General features: G+C 40.4%; 1 protein-coding gene across 1 annotated transcript in view; it reads right to left on the reverse strand.

The window, feature by feature from the left end:
• Positions 1-20702, reverse strand: part of LOC140483362 (aftiphilin-like) — a 59419-nt gene that overhangs the window by 24000 nt on the left and 14717 nt on the right. The window contains exons 2-3 of the mRNA XM_072581564.1: positions 17868-19851; positions 10-158 (exon numbers count right to left, since the gene is read on the reverse strand). Of these exons, the coding sequence (XP_072437665.1) occupies positions 10-158; positions 17868-19826 (2108 nt within the window). The 5' untranslated portion in view covers positions 19827-19851. The remainder of the gene's footprint in view (positions 1-9; positions 159-17867; positions 19852-20702) is intronic.

Raw genomic sequence — 20702 nt, forward strand, 5'->3', positions numbered from 1 at the left:
CAGTCTTACCCATTGTTTGCCTTGACCTGGTCTCCCTTCTCCAGTCCAGACTGCAGCAGTTGCCCTAGGGAGCAGATTTCTTCTTTGGTGACTTTAACAGCTGGCACTGGAGAAAAACAAGTTTGGAAAACTCGCTCCAGACGCTTTAGCAAAGACACCTGCATTAAGCAAGCAACAGTTGGCATTAGTCTGAATTATCTTCTGCTCTGGTATAACCAGATGCACAAAGTACATTTTAATCCAGTTAAGGGACAGGATGCTTCAAGCCCACTGTGGAAGTATAAAGATAATAGTGAAAACACTCAGCTTGGTGTTCAGGTGGCACATTTTTGGTGTTTAATCATTCTGCCTTTCACACTTCCCCAGGACACATCCTTCACTTCCTTGCTGGCTCCATTTCCATTGTTTTTGTATAATTATGTCATTTTACACCTAATCACAGATACTTTGTTTGGTTCGTTTCATTGTTGAAAACCTAATACATTTCTAACTTTTACCAATTCTGATGAAATTTCATTAACCTGAAATATTAACTGTTTCTCTCCAGCAACTACCAGCCTCAGGAGTATTTTCAGCACCTTTTTAAAATCGTTTCATATTGGCAGCATCTCCAGTCTTTTGCTTTGGTATTGCCAATCCATGGCAGATTGAGTGTGATTGGTTCACATTTTCCCAGCCATTCCAAGTACAACTTCCATTCAGCAAAGCAAGAATACAATATCAACACTTTAGCAGTGGACTCAATACAATCAGGCTCAGAGTTACAGTCAATTTGTTTACAAAAGGACAAAAAAAAATCCACGATCAGATACAATACAGATTCCTGATTTCTATGCAAATTAGATTTTCTGGAAGCAGATAAGAAACTATGCACCACAAGTGAGTGAGTCAATTCTCAACAGAGTAAGAGTCATTGTGGCACAGGTGGTGGTCATTTGGCTCTTCAAGCCCTTGTGCTCATAATGAGCACTGCTTACTTTGGCAAGAGATCAAGGAACTATTGGTCATTTGCATCACTTTACCTCCAGATCTATCACCAACTCCAGGGCAAGAGTCAGGAACCACACCCTGGCATAAATTAAAACCAATTCAAAACAACTCAAACAGCTAAAAACAACATACCAGCCTCTATTTCCATATCTCTGATGGGCTGGAACCAAAGGAGTAAAAGAATAAGGAAATATTTCTACAATTCTATGGAGCATGGGTGACACCACTTCATGAATGTAAGAGACTTTGATATCCATACTTAAGGATATACTGTTATAATCCTAGCTGGGCAAGTCAGCTCCCAATTAGATCATTGGTCACCCTTACTCTTTGATAAAAGCATGGGTTGCTCACTGAAAAAAAACAAAGATTGTTGAATTGGTTTTAATAATAAAACATGCTCATTACACACAACTAAAAATGAAATTAAACATATCAATCTACATTTGGAAGATTTCAAAAGTTCATTGCTTTTAGAAAAAAAAATTTTGCTTTTCAAAGAAAGCAACAGCTAAAACAGAACTGATCCATACTAGGAGGGAAATTCTTCATTGGATGGCAGATTCAAAACATATTTTCCTCTATTCATTAGATTAATAGAAGTGAATTCCCATAACCAACTGAGAATAGATTTCAAAAGAAAAAGACCTCCTCTAAGAACTTCTGTCTAACTTTTTCCAGCTACCACACTGGTTAAGTTCGGATGACTCCCTGTACTTTCAGATTAACTCGCATGGTGCATGTGCATTTTTGCCTTTAAAATCAACTTAGTAAAGCTCAATCTTAATTTTGCTCTTTGCATATCAAATATTTCCATTCACTTCTGTTACCCCAACAAAAATAATTTGCTTTTCTTTGGGATATGAGGGACTGGAGTTAAAGGACATTAAGAAATTAGAGTAGGCCATTTGGCCCATCAAGCCTGCTTCACCATTCAAGACAATCCTGGCTGATTGGGTAGAAAAATGGAATTAAGAGTGACAATCTCCACATCCTCAATGTCCTGAAGGGCCAAAAATCTGCCTATTTCAGCCTTAAATATATTCAGCAATGTAAGTACACAATGCTGTGGGGTACAGAACTCTAAAGTGAAGTGAATTTCATCGAGTGAAAGACATCCCGCGATTTAGACTCCCCATCCAGGGGAAACGCATTTCAGTACTTTAATTCGCCATATAAAGGACCTTGTGGGTTGCAATAAGATCACCTCACTCTTAAATTCTATTAGAGGACCACTGCTCTGGCATGGCCATTAACCGACTTGTCCTCTTTTTAAAATTTGGAAGCTAAAGACATGCTGTTGGAATCTTTGTTTTGCTGCCATCCTGGATTGTGCAGTTGAGACTGATGGAATGAACAACCACCACAAACTTAACACTCGGGCTTATAAAATGTTAGAAAACTAACCTGCACCAAGGAATATTCATCTTGGAGGAAAAACTATGATGGCAAGCAGAAGGATTTTCAAAAATTAATTATGGCAATTTGCCTCAATTTTACTTTCTTGTAATTATGGATATGGAAATTTCATTTTTCTACATAACATTTTCTTATGGCTTTAGTATCTGATTAATACATTTCTTACTTCTTCCTCTGTTACTACTTTGTGAACATGAAATTTAAACACCACAACTGGAACAGACTTGTGCGTATACAGATCCCAAAATGTGACACAGGAAGTATGCCTCATACAACACTGTACGTTTTCGCAGAACTCTTGGGCATTACAATCAACTAAAGGATGCGTCACAGACACGCAACTGTTAGCTGGCATTGAAGGAGGAATCTTACCATCTGTCGTCTTTGTTTAGCTCCTTTTAACTGGGAGCTGGTGGGTGTTTGGGGGAAAAGTGTGCTGCAGAGAAAATCAAGCCAGGTGGCCCAATGGAAGATGCAGGGCATTTTGAGCAACAAAATTGGATCAGCAGTACAAGGGGAGTTAAGGTTCTCTCAGGCTGCTGGTATAGGGTGAAAAGTGAATTATCAAAAGTCAGGTCTTGGGTGTCTAAAGCTGTTTAGTAACACAGGGCCTTTTTAAAACAGAAAGGTCTGCAATGTCCATTCATGAGGGCCAAGATTCAATCCCACATTGCCAGCCCACCCGTCCCACATTATGTAAGACCTCAAACTCCGATCTACTGCAACACACTGCACTACTGATTGCTAACCTCTTCAGGCCTGTATTTTGAACATCGAACAGCACAGAAACAGGGCCTTTGGCCCACCATGTCTGTGCCAAGCATGATGCCATCCTAAATTAATTCAATCTGTCTGCACATGGTCTCGATACCTCTATTTCCTGACTATACATCTGTCTAAGTGCCTCAAACTTTGCTAATGTATCTGCTTTGGACTCCTCTCCTGGCAGTGATTATCAGGTACCTATAACCCCCCCCCCATGTGTAAAAAGTTTCCTTGCACATCACCTTTAAACGTTACTCCTCTCACCTTAAACTTATGCCTCTAGTATTTGACATATCCACGCTGGAAAAAAAGACTCCTAACTCTCCAGCCTATCCATGCTGGTCATAATTTTATATTATTCAATCAGATCACCCCTCTGTCTCAATACCGTAGCGAAAACTATCCACGTTTGTCCGACCTCTACTTCAAGCTAATACATTCCAATCCAGACAATATCCTGGTCAAGCTTTTTGCACCTGCTCACTTGTCATGATCCAACATGACAGTCCTCAAAGGGTGCCAGAAATGACTTACTGAGCACTTCAGCACCTGCAGCAATGTAAAATTTGATAAATCTTCATTTTTCCCTCCAAGATTTTCTCAATTCTGTTTTCTCTTTACAGTTCCCTATCTCATCAGATCCAACTCTACCTTATTTGCTTTCCCGCTTACAGCTAGATCAATGCACATAAGATAAAGATTAACTAGGGCAGGTTTCACCAGTAGGCAGTGGCAAGATATGGCAGATTTAGGGTAATAGAATGTTAAGAAAAGGATGTTACTAACTTTAGGATACAGTAGACAGAAAACATGTTTGCAGTTTGTTATTGACAGGGTGGTAGAGAAGTCTGAGAGGGAGAGGGTTGTAATGGGGCAGAAAACAGAAGAGGTCACAGTGATGGAAAGGAATGGATATATACCACAGGGCAAAAGTTATAGTTGGGAGAAAGGCAATGAAGATGCAATTAGGCAATACTTAGGATGCATAGGATGGGCACAGTCGAAATGTGGAGCTTATTCAAGGAACAGCTACTGCTGATTGCCAAGCCTTTGGTTTTGATCTTTATGTCATCATTGCCTACAGGAATAGTGCCAGAAGACTTAAGGATAGCAAATGTCATTCCCTTGTTCGAGGAGAGTAAAGACAACCTTGTATAATTATAGACCTGTGAGCCTTACTTCGGTCATGGGTAAAGTGTTGGAAAGGGTAATATGAGATAGGGTTTAAGATTATCTAGAAAGGAATAAGTTGATGAGGGATAGTCAACACAGTTTTGTGAAGGATAGGTCGTGCCTCACAATCCTTACTCAGTTCTTGAAAAAGGTGACCAAACAAGTGGATGAGGGTAAAGTGGTTGATATGGTGTATGTGGATTTCAGTGGTGTTTGATAAGGTTACCCACAGAAGGCTATTGCACAAAATACAGGGGCATAGGATTGAGGGTGAGTCAGCGCTCACCTCCACTATACAAACACTTTTCAAGTACAAAACAGCATATCACCTAGCTTTTGAAACCAAATACTGCCAGATACAGTAAGTGGATTGAGCCATATTGGGGCATAACAGTATAGGAAGGGTCCTGGGTCCAGCAACACAGATGGTAACAGACGAATACTGAGATTTAGCACAATAGGACTCCTGACATCTGATAATACAAGCAATGGATCTTACAGTTAGCAGTTGGACTTGTAGCAGTGAAACAAGCATCTGATCCCAATGGGTTAGTCTGACTCAAGGTGGTGTCGTACCTAACTAATGAATTGCAAAGCATTTCTCCAGAATCAGTGAATTAAGTGTTCTCATTAAAATTAATTTATTAAACAAATATTATAATTGCAAACTATTAATATTTAAACGGTTAGCAGAATAGTTAGCAATTTTTGCAATGTTTGGGCAAGTATGTAATGTTAAGAGATTACATTGGAATATCTCTCTGGATATTCATGTACTATTAAAGGGTTAAACTGCACTGACTGAACATTCTGGAATTGGGTGGGGATGACATTCAGACAGGAATGCAGATGACTTTCACTCCAGTCATTTACTACTACTCCCCTATTATTAGGGGAGCACGGTGGCACAGTGGTTAGCACTGCTGCCTCACAGCGCCAGAGACCCAGGTTCAATTCCCGAATCAGGTGACTGACTGTGGAGTTTGCACATTCTCCCCGTGTCTGCGTGGGTTTCCTCCGGTTTTCTCCCACAGTCCAAAGATGTGCAAGTCAGGTGAACTGGCCATGCTAAATTGCCCATAGTGTTAGGTAAAGGGGTAAATGTAGGGGAATGGGTGGGTTGCGCTTCGACGAGTTGGTGTGGACTTGTTGGGCCGAAGGGCCTGTTTCCACACTGTAAGTGATCTAAACTAATCTATTATCAAATCAAATGACCATTCAATCTCTTCCATTCAGAAATGCTTTCATCACCATCCCCCAAAGCTAGGGCATACCACACCGGCATTGTTTTGGGGAATCACTGAGTCAGGAAATCGTCTGCATAACAATTCCCCAGGATTAGGGCATTTACATTTGTATTATCTCAGGAGGACAACCTTATCCTAGCATTGTCCCTGGGGTAACGTGGTGGTGGTGTGTTGGTAGTGGATGAAGCAGAGTTCCTGTGAGCATTTCCAACTGACCTGTATAAATCCTCCAACATTCTTGTAAATCTTTTCTGAACCCTTTCAAGTTTCACAACATCCTTCCCATAGGAAGGAGCCCAGAAATGCATGTAATATTCCAAAAGTGGCCTAACAAATGTCCTGTACAGCCACAACATGACATCCCGACTCCCACCTCTCACCAATAAAGGAAAGCATACCAAACACCTTCTTCACTATCCTATCTACCTGCGACTCCATTTTCAAGGAGCTATGAACCTGCATTCCAAGGTCTCTTTGTTTAGCAACACTCCTAGGACCTTACCATTAAGTTTATAAGTCCGACTGAGATTTTCTTTCTCAAAATGCAGCATCTCACATCTATCTAAATTAATCTTGATTTGCCACTCCTCAGCCCATTGGCTCATCTGATCAAGATCCTGTTGTAATCCTGAGGTAACCTTCTTTGCTATTCACTACATCTCCAATTTTGGTGTCATCAGCAAACTTACTAACTATACTTCTTATGCTCACATCCAAATCATTTATATAAAATGATCAAATGTAGTGGGCCCACCACCGACGTCAGGCTCACTGACCTATAGTTCCCTGGCTTGTCCTTACCACCCTTCTTAAACAGTGGCACCACGATAGCCAACTGCCAGTCTTCCGGCACCTCACCTGTGACTATCGATGATACAAATATCTCAACAAGAGACCCAGCAATCACTTCACAAGCTTCCCAGAGTTCTAGGATACACCCGATCAGATCCTGGGGATTTATCTACTTTTATGCGTTTCAAGACATCCCGCATATTCTCCACTGTATTAAGTACATTTTTCAAGCTGTCACCACATATTTCCTGACATTCTATATCTTCCATATCCTTTGTCACAGTAAGCACTGATGCAAAATACTTTAGTAACTCCATATATCCTATTGCTCCACACAAAGGCTGCCTTGCTGATCTTTGAGGGGCCCTACACTCTCACTAACTACCCTTTTGTCCTTAAATGTATTAGTAAAAACTCTTTGGATTCTCCTTAATTCTATTTGCCAACACTATCTCATGTCCCCTTTTTGCCCTCCTGATTTCCCTCTCAAGTATACTTTTACTTCCTTTATACTCTAAGGATTCACTCGATCTTCCGGTCTATATCTTACATATGCTTCCTTCTTTTTCTTAATCAAACCCTCAATTTCTTTAGTCATCCAGCATTCCCTATACCTACCAGCCTTCCCTTTCACCCTAACAGGAATATACTTTCTCTGGATTCTTATCGCATTTCTGAAGGCTTCCCATTTCCTGCCTTCCCTTTACCTGCGAACATCTGCCCCCAATCACCTTTCAAAAGTTCTTGCCTAATACCGTCAAAATTGGCCTTTCTCCAATTTAGAACTTCAACTTTTAGATCTGGTCTATCCTTTTCCATCACTATTTTAAATCTAATAGAATTATGGTCACTGGCCCCAAAGAGCTCCCCCACTGACACCTCAATTACCTGCCCTGCCTTATTTCCCAAGAGTAGGTGCAAAACTTGAACTTCTCTAGTAGGTACATCCACATACTGAATTTTCAGAAAAATTCAAAAACTTTTTTTCTACACACAAATTCCTCTCCATCTAAACCCTTAACACTATGGCAGTCTCAATCTATGTTTGGAAAGTTAAAATCCCCTACCATAACCACCTTATTATTCTTACAGATAACTGAGATCTCCTTACAAATTTGTTTCTCAATTTCCCTCTGACTATTAGGGGGTTGAAAGTACAATCCCAATAAGTGAGCATCCCTTTCTTATCTCTCAGTTCCACCTAATAACTTCCCTGGATATATTTCCAGGAATATCCTCCCTCAGCACAGCTGTAATTCTATCCCTCATCAAAAACGCCACTGCCCCCTCCTCGCTTGCCTCCCTTTGTCCTTCCTGTAGCATTTGTATCCTGGAACATTAAGTTGTCAGTCCTGTCCATCCTTGAGCCACGTTTCTGTAATTACTATGATATCCCAGTCCCATGTCCCTAACCATGCCCGGAGTTCATCTGCCTTCCTTGTTAGGCCCCTTGCATTGAAATAAATGCAGTTTAATTTATTAGTCCTACCTTGTCCCTGCCCCCCGATGTTTGACTCACCTTTGTTCTCAACTCCTCCCATACACCAGCTCCTCAGCCATACATTGATTTGCTCTATTCTCCTATTCCTGCCCTCACTAGCTCATAGCACCAGGTGTGATCCAGATATTACTACTGTCAAGGACCCCCTTTTTAAATTCCTGCCTAACTCTCTGTAATCCCCCCTCAGAATCTCAACCTTTTCCCTTCCTATGTCATTGGTTCCACTGTGTACAATGGCCTCCTGCTGGTCCCTCTTCCCATTGAGAACATTCTGCACCCTGAGACATCCTTGATCCTGGCACCAGGGAAGCAACACACCATTCTGATTTTTCACTGCTGGCCACAGAAACGTCTGTCTGCACCTTAGACTAGAGAGTCCCCGAACACAATTGATCGCTTAGAACCCAACGTACCTCTCATTACATTAGAGCTAGTCACAATACCAGAAACTTGACTATTTGTGCTACGACCCCCTGAGAATCCATCACCCCCTACATTTTACAAAACAGCATACTGTTTGAAATGGGTATATCTACAAAAGATTCCTGCACTAGCTGCCTACCTCTCTTACCCTTCCTGGAGTTAACCCATCCATGTGTATGTGAGGCTCCCCCCCCGCCCCCTTCCTATAATTGCCATCCATCATACCCTCTTGCTCTTGTAAATTCCTCATTGCCTTTAAACAGCCTCTCCAACGGATCCATTCAATCTGATAGGATTCACAACCAAAGGCATTTATTGCAGATACAATCCTTAGTAACCTGTAAACTCTCCTGTAACTCCCACATCCGACATGAAGAGCATATCACTCTACTAAAGGCCATTTTTGCTTCTTTAATCTACAGACCCAGAAAATAGCAATCTCATCCCTCTACAAAACACTGCTCCAGGCTAACTTAATACTTATGGCTTATATTTTAAGTTTAATCAAGAGACATATTTCAACAAAATAATCAAGGAAGAACCCAGTCTACTCACTACTGCAGACTTATTTTAAGGCAATGCTTATCTACTTCTGTGCTGTGACTTCTCCCAGACAGGTTCCTCCAAGATCAGTTGAAAACATCACTTTAATTTTCCTAGATGCACTCCAATGTCCAGCGACACATGAATTCAACAGCAAAGGCAGTAACTGCTAACTCTGTCAGTTAACAATGTACGTTTCTTTCTCTCTCTCTCCTGCACTGACCTCACCATGTGCTTCCTTAGTCTGTTCTTCTCCCTTTTAAAAGTGCTGCGGTTTTGACTTTTTTTTTCTCCAAAGTTTCAAAACAGTGCAACAGCATATAAAAAACAGTAATTGCTGCTCCTAGAATTCAAGGAAATCACCTCCAACACCTAAAATACCACAAAATAAAAAACAAAAAAAGGAGCAGCTGTTACAGCCAGAAATTTTTCCGGTCCTCCATCTTGGGTTACCCAGAATCCTCCCAGATATACAGCACAGAAACAGAGCCTTCGGTCCAACCCGTCCATGCCGATCAGATATCCCAACCCAATCTAGTCCCACCTGCCAGCACATGGCCCATATCCCTCCAAACCCTTCCTATTCATATACCCATCCAGATGCCTTTTAAATGTTGCAATTGTACCAGCCTCCACCACTTCCTCTAGCAGCGCATTCCATACACATACTACCCTCAGCATGAAAACATTGCCCTTAGGTCTCTCATATCTTTCACCTCTCACCCTAAACCTATGCCCTCTAGTTCTCAACTCCCACACTCCAGGAAAGTGACTTTGTCTAGTTATCTTATCTATGCCCCTCATGATTTTATGAACCTCTATAAGGTCACCCCATTGCCTCAGACGCTCCAAGGAAAACAGCCCCAGCCTATTTCAACCTCTCCCTAAAGCTCAAATCCTCCAATGCTGGCACCATCCTTATGGATCTTTTCTGAACCCTTTCAGTTTCACAACATCCTTCCCATAGGAAGGAGACCAGAATTACATGCAATATTCCAACAGTGGCCCAACCAATGTCCTGTACAGCCGCAACATGACCTTCCAATTCCTGTACTCAATACTCTGACCAATAAAGGAAAGCATACCAAACACCTTCTTCACTATTCTATCTACCTGCAACTCCACTTTCAAGGAGCTATGAACCTGCACTCCAAGGTCTCTTTATTCAGCAACACTCCCTCAGACTTACCATTAAGGTGTATAAGTCCTGCTAAGATTTGCTTTCCCAAAAAGCAGCACCTCGCATTTATCTGAATTAAACTCCATCTGCCACTCCTCAGCCCATTGGCCCATCTGATCAAGATCCTATTGTAATCTGAGGTAACCTTCTTCGCTGTCCACAACACCTCCAATTTTGGTATCATTTGCAAACTTACTAATTGTACCTCTTATGCTCATATCCAAACTCATCTATATAAATGACAAAAAGTAGACAACTCAGCACCGATCCTTATGGCACTCCATTGGTCACAGGCCTCCAGTCTGAAAAACAACCCTCCACCACCCCCCTCTGTCTTCTACCTTTGAGCCAGTTCTGTATCTAAATGGCTAGTTCTCCCTGTATTCCAATGAGATCTAACCTTGCTAACCAATGTTCCAATGGGGAACCTTGTTAAACTCCTTACTGTAGTCCATATAGATCACATCCACCACTCTGCCCTCAATCATCTCAGCTATTTCTTCAAAAATGAAATCAAGTTTGAGAGACATGATTTCCCACATGCAAAGCCACATTGACTATCCCTAATCAGTCATTATCTTTTCAAATACATGTATACCCTGTCGCTCAGGATTCCCTCCAACAACTTGCCCACCACTGATGCCCAGCTCAATGGTCTATAGTTCCCTGGCTTGCCCTTACCACCTTTCTTAAACAGTGGCACGTTAGCCAACCTCCAGTCTCTGGCACCTCACATGTGACTATCAATGATACAACTATCTCAGCAAGAGGTCCAGCAATCACTTCCCTAGCTTCCCACAGAGGTCTAGGTAACACCTGATACTTTGCTACTTTTTTTAAAAATGCATTAATATAATAATCTCACAGTCACAAAGGAAATCTGATATACTGCGCAGGAGTTTCCTCCAATTTCTATGCCCAAAATTACAGTTAAACATTTATGGATCAGTCTGGAGCCAGGCTATTTACTGGCGTTCCTCAGGGATTTTTTTCCCACTATTTTCCACTTTTTATTGATGATCAAGTCAGTAAATTAACTGCGTGATTTGTGAAAGGTGAAGACTGTAGTGTGTTTTGGTGCAACACAAGAACAGGCTATACAAGGGCAAATAGCTTTTACCCTGTACAATGCAGTCAGACATTCATACGAAAACAGGGAGCTATAACTGAAAGTTCTTAAGATCATAAGAAATAGGAGGCTGCTTTTCAACCGAGCCCATTCCACCATTCAATAAGATCACAGCTGATTTGATTTTGGCCTTAAGTATAGATTTCAAGCTATCCTGATAATCTTAGACTCTTGTTAGTCAGGGATCTGTCATGTCACTGACAAGCAGTCTCAGTATATTGCAAAATTGAAAATATGTAACATTTGGCTGTGAAACAAACACCTGACTTTTGATTGCGATGCTTTCACAACAGCTCAAATTTAACCAGCTTACATTATGTCCTAAGATACTAAAACCCAATCGATTTTGAATTTTACTGTTTTGCCAACATTGAACCAATAAATGATCTGATGTCTGGGGGATAAAGAAGCCGGAATTTTGAGAGTTAGCCAAAGAGAGCAACCAACTACCATCATTTGAGTAACCAACAGCAAAACACACCTTTTTCATATGAAACATCCTACAGCAAAAGACCAAAGACAATCCAGGGAGATCTACAGCCAGGGGAAGGAGGATGCTGGAGACGATATTAAATTGATGTAATTTTAATTCCATTGGTTATTGGAACAGTAGGTGGTTATAGAGTTGGAGGCAGATAACAAGCAGTCAGGAGACAGGAGGCTTGGAGCTATAAATAGCTGCTGTTTAATGTTCACTTTTAAAGTTAAAGAATAAATTGATATTCCTTCACTCATGCTTGAACAAACAGATTACGAGGCGAGCTGAACTCTTCTGGATGTTTGGTTTAATTAGCAGAGGGGTTAACTGCCATGTTGTAACAAAATAAATGAAACCCCAGCATTAATCAGTTTGGCACTGAATTTGTGACACCCTGCCAACTCAAAAGTGACTCATTCATGCCTATTCTTTGTAATCTTCAGGCTAAGTGACCATCTAATTATTCATCCTAATGTACGCACCTGCACGAAGAGTTTTTATTTTTGTAGTAAACTATGCTGTGGCACTTTTATCAAATGCCTTTGGAAATCTCGGTATAGCTCATACAGTTTCTCCTTTATCTACATTGTTGGTTACTTCCTTAAAGAATTCTAATAAGTTAGTTAAATATGAATTCTTTCAGAAAACCATGTTGACTCCTTTTTAAATAATAGACTCCAGGACTTCCCCTATGATTAGATGTGGAGTTAACTGCCTGTAGTTTCCTTCTTTCTGGTTTCCTCCCTTTGTGAATTGGGTAATTTGAGGCTTTTCAATCCCTGTATAGGGAATTTTGGAAGACTAAAACCAGTACAACTATTATATCGGCATCAACTACTTCTCTAGGATGGAGGTCATCACTTTCAAGGGATTTATCAGCCTTTCAACCAAATACACTGTATAGTTTTCCCAGTACTTTAGATCGAGTGATTGTGATTGCTCCAAGTTCCTCCCTCACTCTCTCCCCACTCCTGCTTTACTACCATTCTTAGAATACACTGTCATCTACTATGAAGACAGATAAAAAATACTTGTTTAAAGTTTGTCATTTCCTATTATTAATTCCTAGTTTTACTCTTTAAAAAAGGTACCCACTCAAGTCTTTTATTCTTGCATTTTCAAAAATTATCTGCTAATTTTTTTCTACTTGGTGAAACTGCAGTTATTGTCCATCCTTAAATGCCCCTAAGAACAGAAGTGAATTTTTCTTGAACCACTACAGTCCTTAGCATCCAGATTGCTGGTAGGAAAAGAAACTGAGCTAGCTACAGTGAAGAAACAATATATTTCTCTCTCAAATGGATGTATGGCTTGGAAGAGAACTTACAAATGGGGGTATTCCTCTGTATCTGCTAACCTGTTCCTGCTAGGTGGTCGTGGAAGGGGGTTTGGAAGGCACCAAAGGACCTATATTTTATCCTGTTTCCAATTCCATTTTCATGCATTCATATCCTTGTAACTGTCTTCTAGAGTAAGGCATTATTTTCCATATCTAAATTTCTCAACTACAACCTGAATGGCTTTTACCTGTTCTACATTCGAGCAAGTTCTGATCACTCTTACCACAAGGATCTTTCACCGAGGTAAATAACTAACCCAGTTATCAGTTAGCAGGTCTAAAACAACTTGTTCAAGTAGCTCCAACTACACTCTAGGAACTCATTTGATTGGAAGATTTCTACTCTGTCCTACAATGTAGTCACTTGAAGAGCTGTATTCACCGAGGTAGGCTAAAAGAGTTCTACGCTTATCTGGAAGAGTCCAGTTCCAGCCAATTCAAGCTACTTGACATCACTCAGGACAAAGTAGCATACTTGATCAGCACCTGAAATATTCACTCCCTTCGTCACCAGCACACACGTGTTAAGGTTCCACCAATAGCATCTGGCAAACTCTACCATCTACAAGAACAATGGCTACAGACTACCCATAAACTCCCCATGTCACTTGTCATCCTTGGCTGTCACTTGGAAGCAAATCACTTTTTAGTAATTTTTACTGGGTTAAAAATCCCTAATAAGAGTCTGGGCATAAAAGTAGCACCTCAAGGTGTCTTACCACCATCTTCAAGGACAATGAGGAATAGGTGATGAATGATGGCCCCGCCAGCCACAATCAGAACCCATGAAGGGATTAAACCTTAGCCTGTTTACTTCAAAACAGCACAGATTTAGAGACAATATTAGTTAGCATAATTTGAAGATAGGAGGTGTAATATTACTTGAAATAGTTACCCAATGATGGCTAACTACATAACAGCACAGGTTTTCAAATTTCTGATGGCAAAGAGCATAATCTGCAAGAGGAGCAGCATGGGAATCGGAGATTAATGGAAATCAGGACATTAAAAGACAGTGGTCATTTAGTTGGATCAGAAAACATTAAACCTTTAACTTAAAAACAAAAATTTAGAAAACTATTTATGGAAAATCTGCTCATAAATACCTAAAGTATTTGATTCCAGGTGGAAAATACTTGAAGCTGAACTCAAGGAAGAGACTTAATGGAAATAGACAGAAGTCAAAACGCAGTACATCTCTAAAAATACAAAGCTGAGCTTTAAAAGAAAACAGCAGCAATAGAAAGTGTCAACAACCATAAACAGCGCTAAACACAAGCAGACAATACTAACTTGAGTGGCAGAGATTTCTCATCCAATGGAAGTTTTGGAGCCAGTCTTTTAGCAACTATTCATCTGCCATTCCACCATCCTCCCTCAATTAGCTGCAAATAATCAAGCTTCAACTCCTTCTCTTTGAGAAAGTATGTGTCCCATTCTCTGTTGAATAAGACTTCGGCCCTTTACTTTCAGCCCCTGACAAGCATGATCCCACATGCTTGAAACATATCCAGGTACAAAATAAGGGAATAGAAATGGAGTAAACAGTTGTGGACTAAAAGTCAAGAAAACAAAAAAGAGCTCACAAATATCAGCAAGGGTCCCAGGGAAAAATGAATGCATGAAAAGAACAGGAGATATAAAACAAAAGCACCCATATGTCCAAATGAGAAAGAAGCAACTTCACTCCCTATCTTCAGCCCTCTAAAAGGAGATGGTACTGTCCTCCTGGTCCAGATGCAGGGACATTACCATGCACTTGAAGAGCCCCTGCCCCAGTGAGCATTTGTTGCTGCCCTTAAGCCACATAACTGACCAGGAGTGGAATCACCACTGGATTCCACCTACCCAATGGTTGCATTTGCCATTCCAATGCCTCCAAAAAAAGATTAAGCACTTCGCTGCCAGCTAGACATCAGAACCCAATTAAAGAACCACAGGTTTTTGTAGAAATCAAGTTCCATCTTCACAATGGAGAAAGTGAATGTGCCCACTTTCACAATGACAACATCTGCCAACCTTGCGATTTGGAACTCAAACCTGGGCAGGAATGAGGGGCAGTGAGTAATCAGCAACATTAACCACAACCTACAACCATTCCATGAATTACTTAGTGACCATTCTTTTTAACTCCTCCAAAGCTCTCCACAATCTCAGACGCCAATCTTCAATGAATTTAATTCCCACTGTGTCATCAAGAAATGGCAGAGTGCCTTCAACACAACAAAAACTATGGGTCCCAATCACATCCTAGCTGCAGAACCGATGATACCCCAAGCAGATTTTTGCAGTGCAATGACAACACTGGTTGTCACAGATAGTGTGGAAAATTGCCCTGTTGTTACACTCAGTCTACAAACGCAGGAAACCTCCAAAATGTTGATAGTGGGAGTCAGTGTTGGTAATACCATAGAATGTCAAGGGGCAATGGTTGGAATGTCTCTTTTGGAGATAAGCACTGGAGCTATTTGCCCATTCCTTCAAACATTTGCCATTCCCTTTTTATTGGCTTTGATTTTTTCATGTGATTAGAATAGCAAGGTTGTTGTTTCTGACTGGTATAGACACATATAAGCCAAACAAACAGTCATTTTATGTGCTGCAGATTACCACAAAATACAGGACTTGGGAGGTCATGTTGCAGCTGCATAGGACATTGGTTAGGCCACTTTGGAATAGTGTGCACAATTCTGGCCTCCCTCCTATATGAAGGGCATGGTGAAACTTGAAAGGGTTCAGAAAAGATTTACAGGGATGTTGCCAGGGTTGGAGGGTTTGAGCTAGAAGAATAGGTTGGGGCTATTTTATCTGGAGTGTCAGAAGCTGATGGGTGACCTTATTGAGGTTTATAAAATCATGAGGGGCATAGATTTGGTAAATAGACACTGTCTTTTCCCTGGGGTGGGGGGATTCCAAAACTCGAGTGCATAGGTTTATGATGAGTGGGGAAAGATTTAAAAGGGACTTAAGGGGCAACTTTTCCACATAGACGGTGATACGTGTGTGGAATGAGCTGCCAGAGGAAGTGGAGGAGGCTGGTACAATTATAACATTTAAAAGGCAACTGGATGGGTATGTGAGTATGACTATGAATAGAAAGAGTTTAGAGGGATATGGGCCACGTGCTGGTAAACGGGACTAGAGTTATATAGGACATCTGGTTGGCATGGACGAGCTGAGCTAAAGGGTCCGTTTCCAAGCTGTATCTCCCTAGGACTCTACAGTTAAATTTTAGTACAACTTGTGCTGAAGAATTCTATAACTTTCCTATTTATGTTTCCAGCATTAATGCAATATTTATGATCCCGTTACTAATTTGACAATCTATACACACCATTTTGCTAGATTTGAACTCTTCAAGATCCTGTGAACCTTTTCTGCCCCTTTTCTTAGCTATAACTAGTCTTCCATAAGAAAATGATCAAAAATAATCCAGCTGCAGTTTAAACAATTGAGAGATTCATTCTAATACCCTACCTTTCTATTCATTACCTCTCAGCTGCAAAATCCTAACTCCACTCGTGGTTCATACCTCTCATCTCACTTCTTATAGTGCATTTAGAGTGCAAATGCAAGATCGATGCAAAGTTGCTCTGCTTCACATTGTCTCAGCAGTCAGCATTAACTGAATCTAAACTTCAGGGTTTGTAGCTGTCCTGACACTTTAGCAAAGGCAGATAACATTCCCTGAAGCAAGCACTCCAACTCATTCTTGACTCAGTGGAGGCCTTAACTTCAAAATTCACAATATACAATTAGAAAAGTACAAAGCAGAAAACAATCAGCAATGTTATAAACTGTAGTCTAAATGAAACCTCAGACACATTCCTGCCCCACCTCTGCGCATCAAAAACATTGAAGCCCACAAGGCAGGTACATTCTCTGTTAGACTGATTATTCAACAAACAGCTTTATCCTAACTGACATCTGTACATCTCATATTTCAGAAGATCTGACCCATAAAACATTACAAAATACCATGGGTGATGTTCTCAAACATCTGGAGACTTTTGCTGGCTCAATTCTCAATTTCTAACAATACTACAAATGACTAATTAATAAATCTTCATAATGCATTTGGAGACACAGCATGTCAGTGCAGTTTTGTAGTAATCCACACTGGCAAGATGAACTTTGCATCCACAATTCTCAGATCTTAATTTCCCTATTACACAAATAGAAGTCAAACAACCTCTGAAGAGTCATCTAGACTCGAAACATTAGCTTGCTCTCTCTCCATGGATGCTGTCTGACCCGGTGTTATCTCCAGCATTTGTTTTCAGTACTCTCCCTCAGGAAGTGATTAAAACTATTAGGTGAACTATTCTCAATTACTGTTGCATAGCCCCTCATATTCAAATATAAAGCTTAGCTTTGGGGCCTTTGTACAGGTTGCTCGCCAAACTGCATTTAAAAGCAAAAGAAACTGATGCAGAGTTTTAAAACATTAATATTTGTATGTTGTGGTTCTGTTCACCGAGCTGGGAATTTGTGTTGCAGATGTTTTGTCCCATCTAGGTGACATCCTCAGTGTTTGGGAGCCTCCTGTGAAGCGCTTCTATGTTGTTTCTTCCGGCATCTATAGTGGTTTGTGGCTGTCCTGACACTTTAGCAAAGGCAGATAACCACTATAAATGCTGGAGGAAACAACACAGAAGCACTTCACAGGAGGCTCCCAAGCACTGAGGATGTCCCCTAGACAGGGGACGAAACGTCTGCAACACAAACTCCCAGCTCCGCGAACAGAACCATAACAACGATCGCCCGAGCTCAAATCTTCTCAAACTTTGAATATTTGTATGTATCAATACTTTAAAACAAACAAAAATCAACAAAGTTGACTAATTTGCAGTTCAAGTGCCAACATTTCAAAATCAGCAACACTTACTTGTGACAGAGGTTCTTCAAATGAACTTGTATTTTTAATTGTCATTTCTTCTCCAATGTGTTGAACAGGAGTAGAGCCTACCCAGCCAGTTAAATGTTTAACAGTTGAAAGGGCAACTTCTGTCCTGCTGCATTGGCTAATTTCTTCTTTAAAGGCACCAACAGACTGTTCTTCACCAAAGGATGCCCACGATGTACTTTCAGCCATCGAATCCCCAAAAGCATTCCACTCAGTGTTTTGCTCAGTTGTAAAGTCTTCATCACTTTTGAATCCTGCAAACTCAGACTCATTGTTAACTTCCTGAATAGACCCAAATTCTCCAAAATCCTCATCATCTGCCTTTGTAATTGTGGTGGTAGTTCCATGCTCACTAAACTCCAGGCCATCTTCATGATAAACAGCAAGTTCTGCGTGAACATCCTTTTTTGCTGGAGATTCAGAAAAATTAGCAAATGTTTGTAGGGAGTCAGCGCCCGTACTGCCAAAGTCACCAAATTCATCTTTAACACCAGCTTCCTGAAATGTAGCAAACTCTTCTGTTGCCAACTTTGAGGATGTTTTGTTGTCAGAGTTTCTACAATGCATAGTAACTGTTCCATCATCATCCACAGCAGCGGAATTCAACACTGGACTAAAAGTAGCAAAATCAACATTGCGTAAACACTTGCTTCTTGAAATTTCAAAGTGATCTGACTCAATTTCCTCTGTCCTTTGCCCATCAGTCACCAGTGGCTCACCATTGACTGCATGGTCTTGCTCAATCATGGAGGTTCTATGTGCAACACTGTCTGAACAAACACCAACATCTTCCTCATTCGGAGTACAGGTTTCCAAATCTATTTCTGCTCCAGCTTGCTTTTCACTATCTGATTGATTTGCCTTTAATTGAACCTCCGAACTTTCTATGTTAATGGCTTCTTTCACTATTCCCAAAAATTCATGAACTGGTTGTTCAGCATTTTGGTTCTGAATTTCAATATGCTCCATTGGTTCTGATGAACTCCAGTCATGATTAGGAAAGCTTGCATCAGCTGAAGTACTAGGGTCAGAGGAGTGGCACTGGGTGTGTTCTATGGCTGCATTTGTCCCATTCCCACCCATGCCATTTGAAGCAACTTTCAGCTTATCACCAGCCACTGTAAAGTTCGAACTGACTTGAACATCTGGTAGTTCCCCCAAAGCTGAATGATTGCCAGCAATATGTTCTCCTTTGAGTGGCACTTTGCTGATAGTAGATAGAGATATACTTGATGTTTCTCCTGTTAAATCAGGTTCTTTAACATTTGAAAATGCAGAGAACTCTGTAAAGTTCTCAATTGGTCCAGGCATGGACTCTGACCAGAGATTGGAAATGTGAGCATTTGTAGCTGTTTGTGCATTTTGATCATTTGTGTTGACTATACTTTCTATTCCCTGAGAGTGTGTTATATCATTTGTTGGGTACCCATTTGTCAGAATTTCTGGATTGGCCTTTTTATCATTGCTGAACTCTTCTGATTCTAAGTCTATTGCACAAGCATCCTTGGCCAGACTATCAAATCTAGCAGCTACTTCTGTCAGTTTCATGGATTCCATTGTTTGTTCTGTTGCTGTACAATCAAAAACATTTATTGAAGGTTTCGATCGAATTACATCCTTATCAGTACTTATAGTCATGTCATTTAACATTTCTTCTGCAGGTCTGGCGAAATCTGAAAGAAAGACTTTGCTTTTACTGGTACTTGCTGAATGAAAGTCAGCAAACCCATCTGGATGACTGGAATATGCATGGCCAGGCACAAAATGGTTCGGGGGCATAAAATTCCCACGGTGATCTTCTAAGTCAAAGTCAGAATAATCAAGCGTTGAAGTACCAACTCCTGAAAAACCACCAAATTCACCAAACTCATCATCAATTTCAGTTCCATCGTCTAGTGGCGGAGGTGAAGAAGAATACATTCTAATCACATCTGGCTCCATGATGTTTCCCCTCAGTTTGTAACACCTAAAGAGAAGGAGAGAAGTTAAGAATATTAGAAACCTAAAACTTCATATCTGGGATAAAAATATTACATAACCACTGTTACCAAAACCAAAAATTGCTGGAGATCACATTGGGTTAGGTAGTACATGCATGGGGAGAGACAGCAAGCTAACATTTCGAGCCAAGATCAGAGCTCTGATGAAGAGTTATCTAGACTCAAAACGTTAGCTTGCACTCTCTCTATGGATACTGCCTGATCCGCCATGATCTCCAGCATGCTTTGTTTTTAGTACAGATTCCAGCATCTAGAGTACTTTTCTCTTCTATAATCATTGCTAATCAGATCAGTATAAAACATAAGCATGCTGGAAGTTGACAGCACACAATATTGATATCCCACAATACACTTTCCATGTGAAACTAGGGACAAATACGACAACTAAAAACACTTACTTTTCCATTTAAATAAGCAAATGCACAACTCTGTTTGAAAGAAATAACTGAATTCTACAAGTAAATCCTTACAGATAATTACTGATCTTCTGCAGAATTATACACAAAAATCAAGACTAATACTAGTTTTCAGGTAGAGTTAAAGGATGGATCTAACTGGACAAGAAAAAAAACAATTTTGTCTAAGATATTCACTATTAATATTCATAATTTAGCTACAAACATAACACTAACAAAAAAGCAATGTTAGTTTATTCTAGTAAATAAAACAGATTAACAGAAAACAGACTAATTCTGTTTTAACATATTCAAAACAGTGCTTGGAATTAAAGAAAATCTTCAGAGAAACCGCAAGAAAATGAAATATAAAGGATGTTCTGACAGAACTTCTTATAACCCTGCATTTCTGTTCCAGAGCT

The sequence above is a fragment of the Chiloscyllium punctatum genome, chromosome 11 (genome assembly GCF_047496795.1).
Source record: "Chiloscyllium punctatum isolate Juve2018m chromosome 11, sChiPun1.3, whole genome shotgun sequence".
In the NCBI taxonomy this organism is placed as follows: domain Eukaryota; kingdom Metazoa; phylum Chordata; class Chondrichthyes; order Orectolobiformes; family Hemiscylliidae; genus Chiloscyllium; species Chiloscyllium punctatum.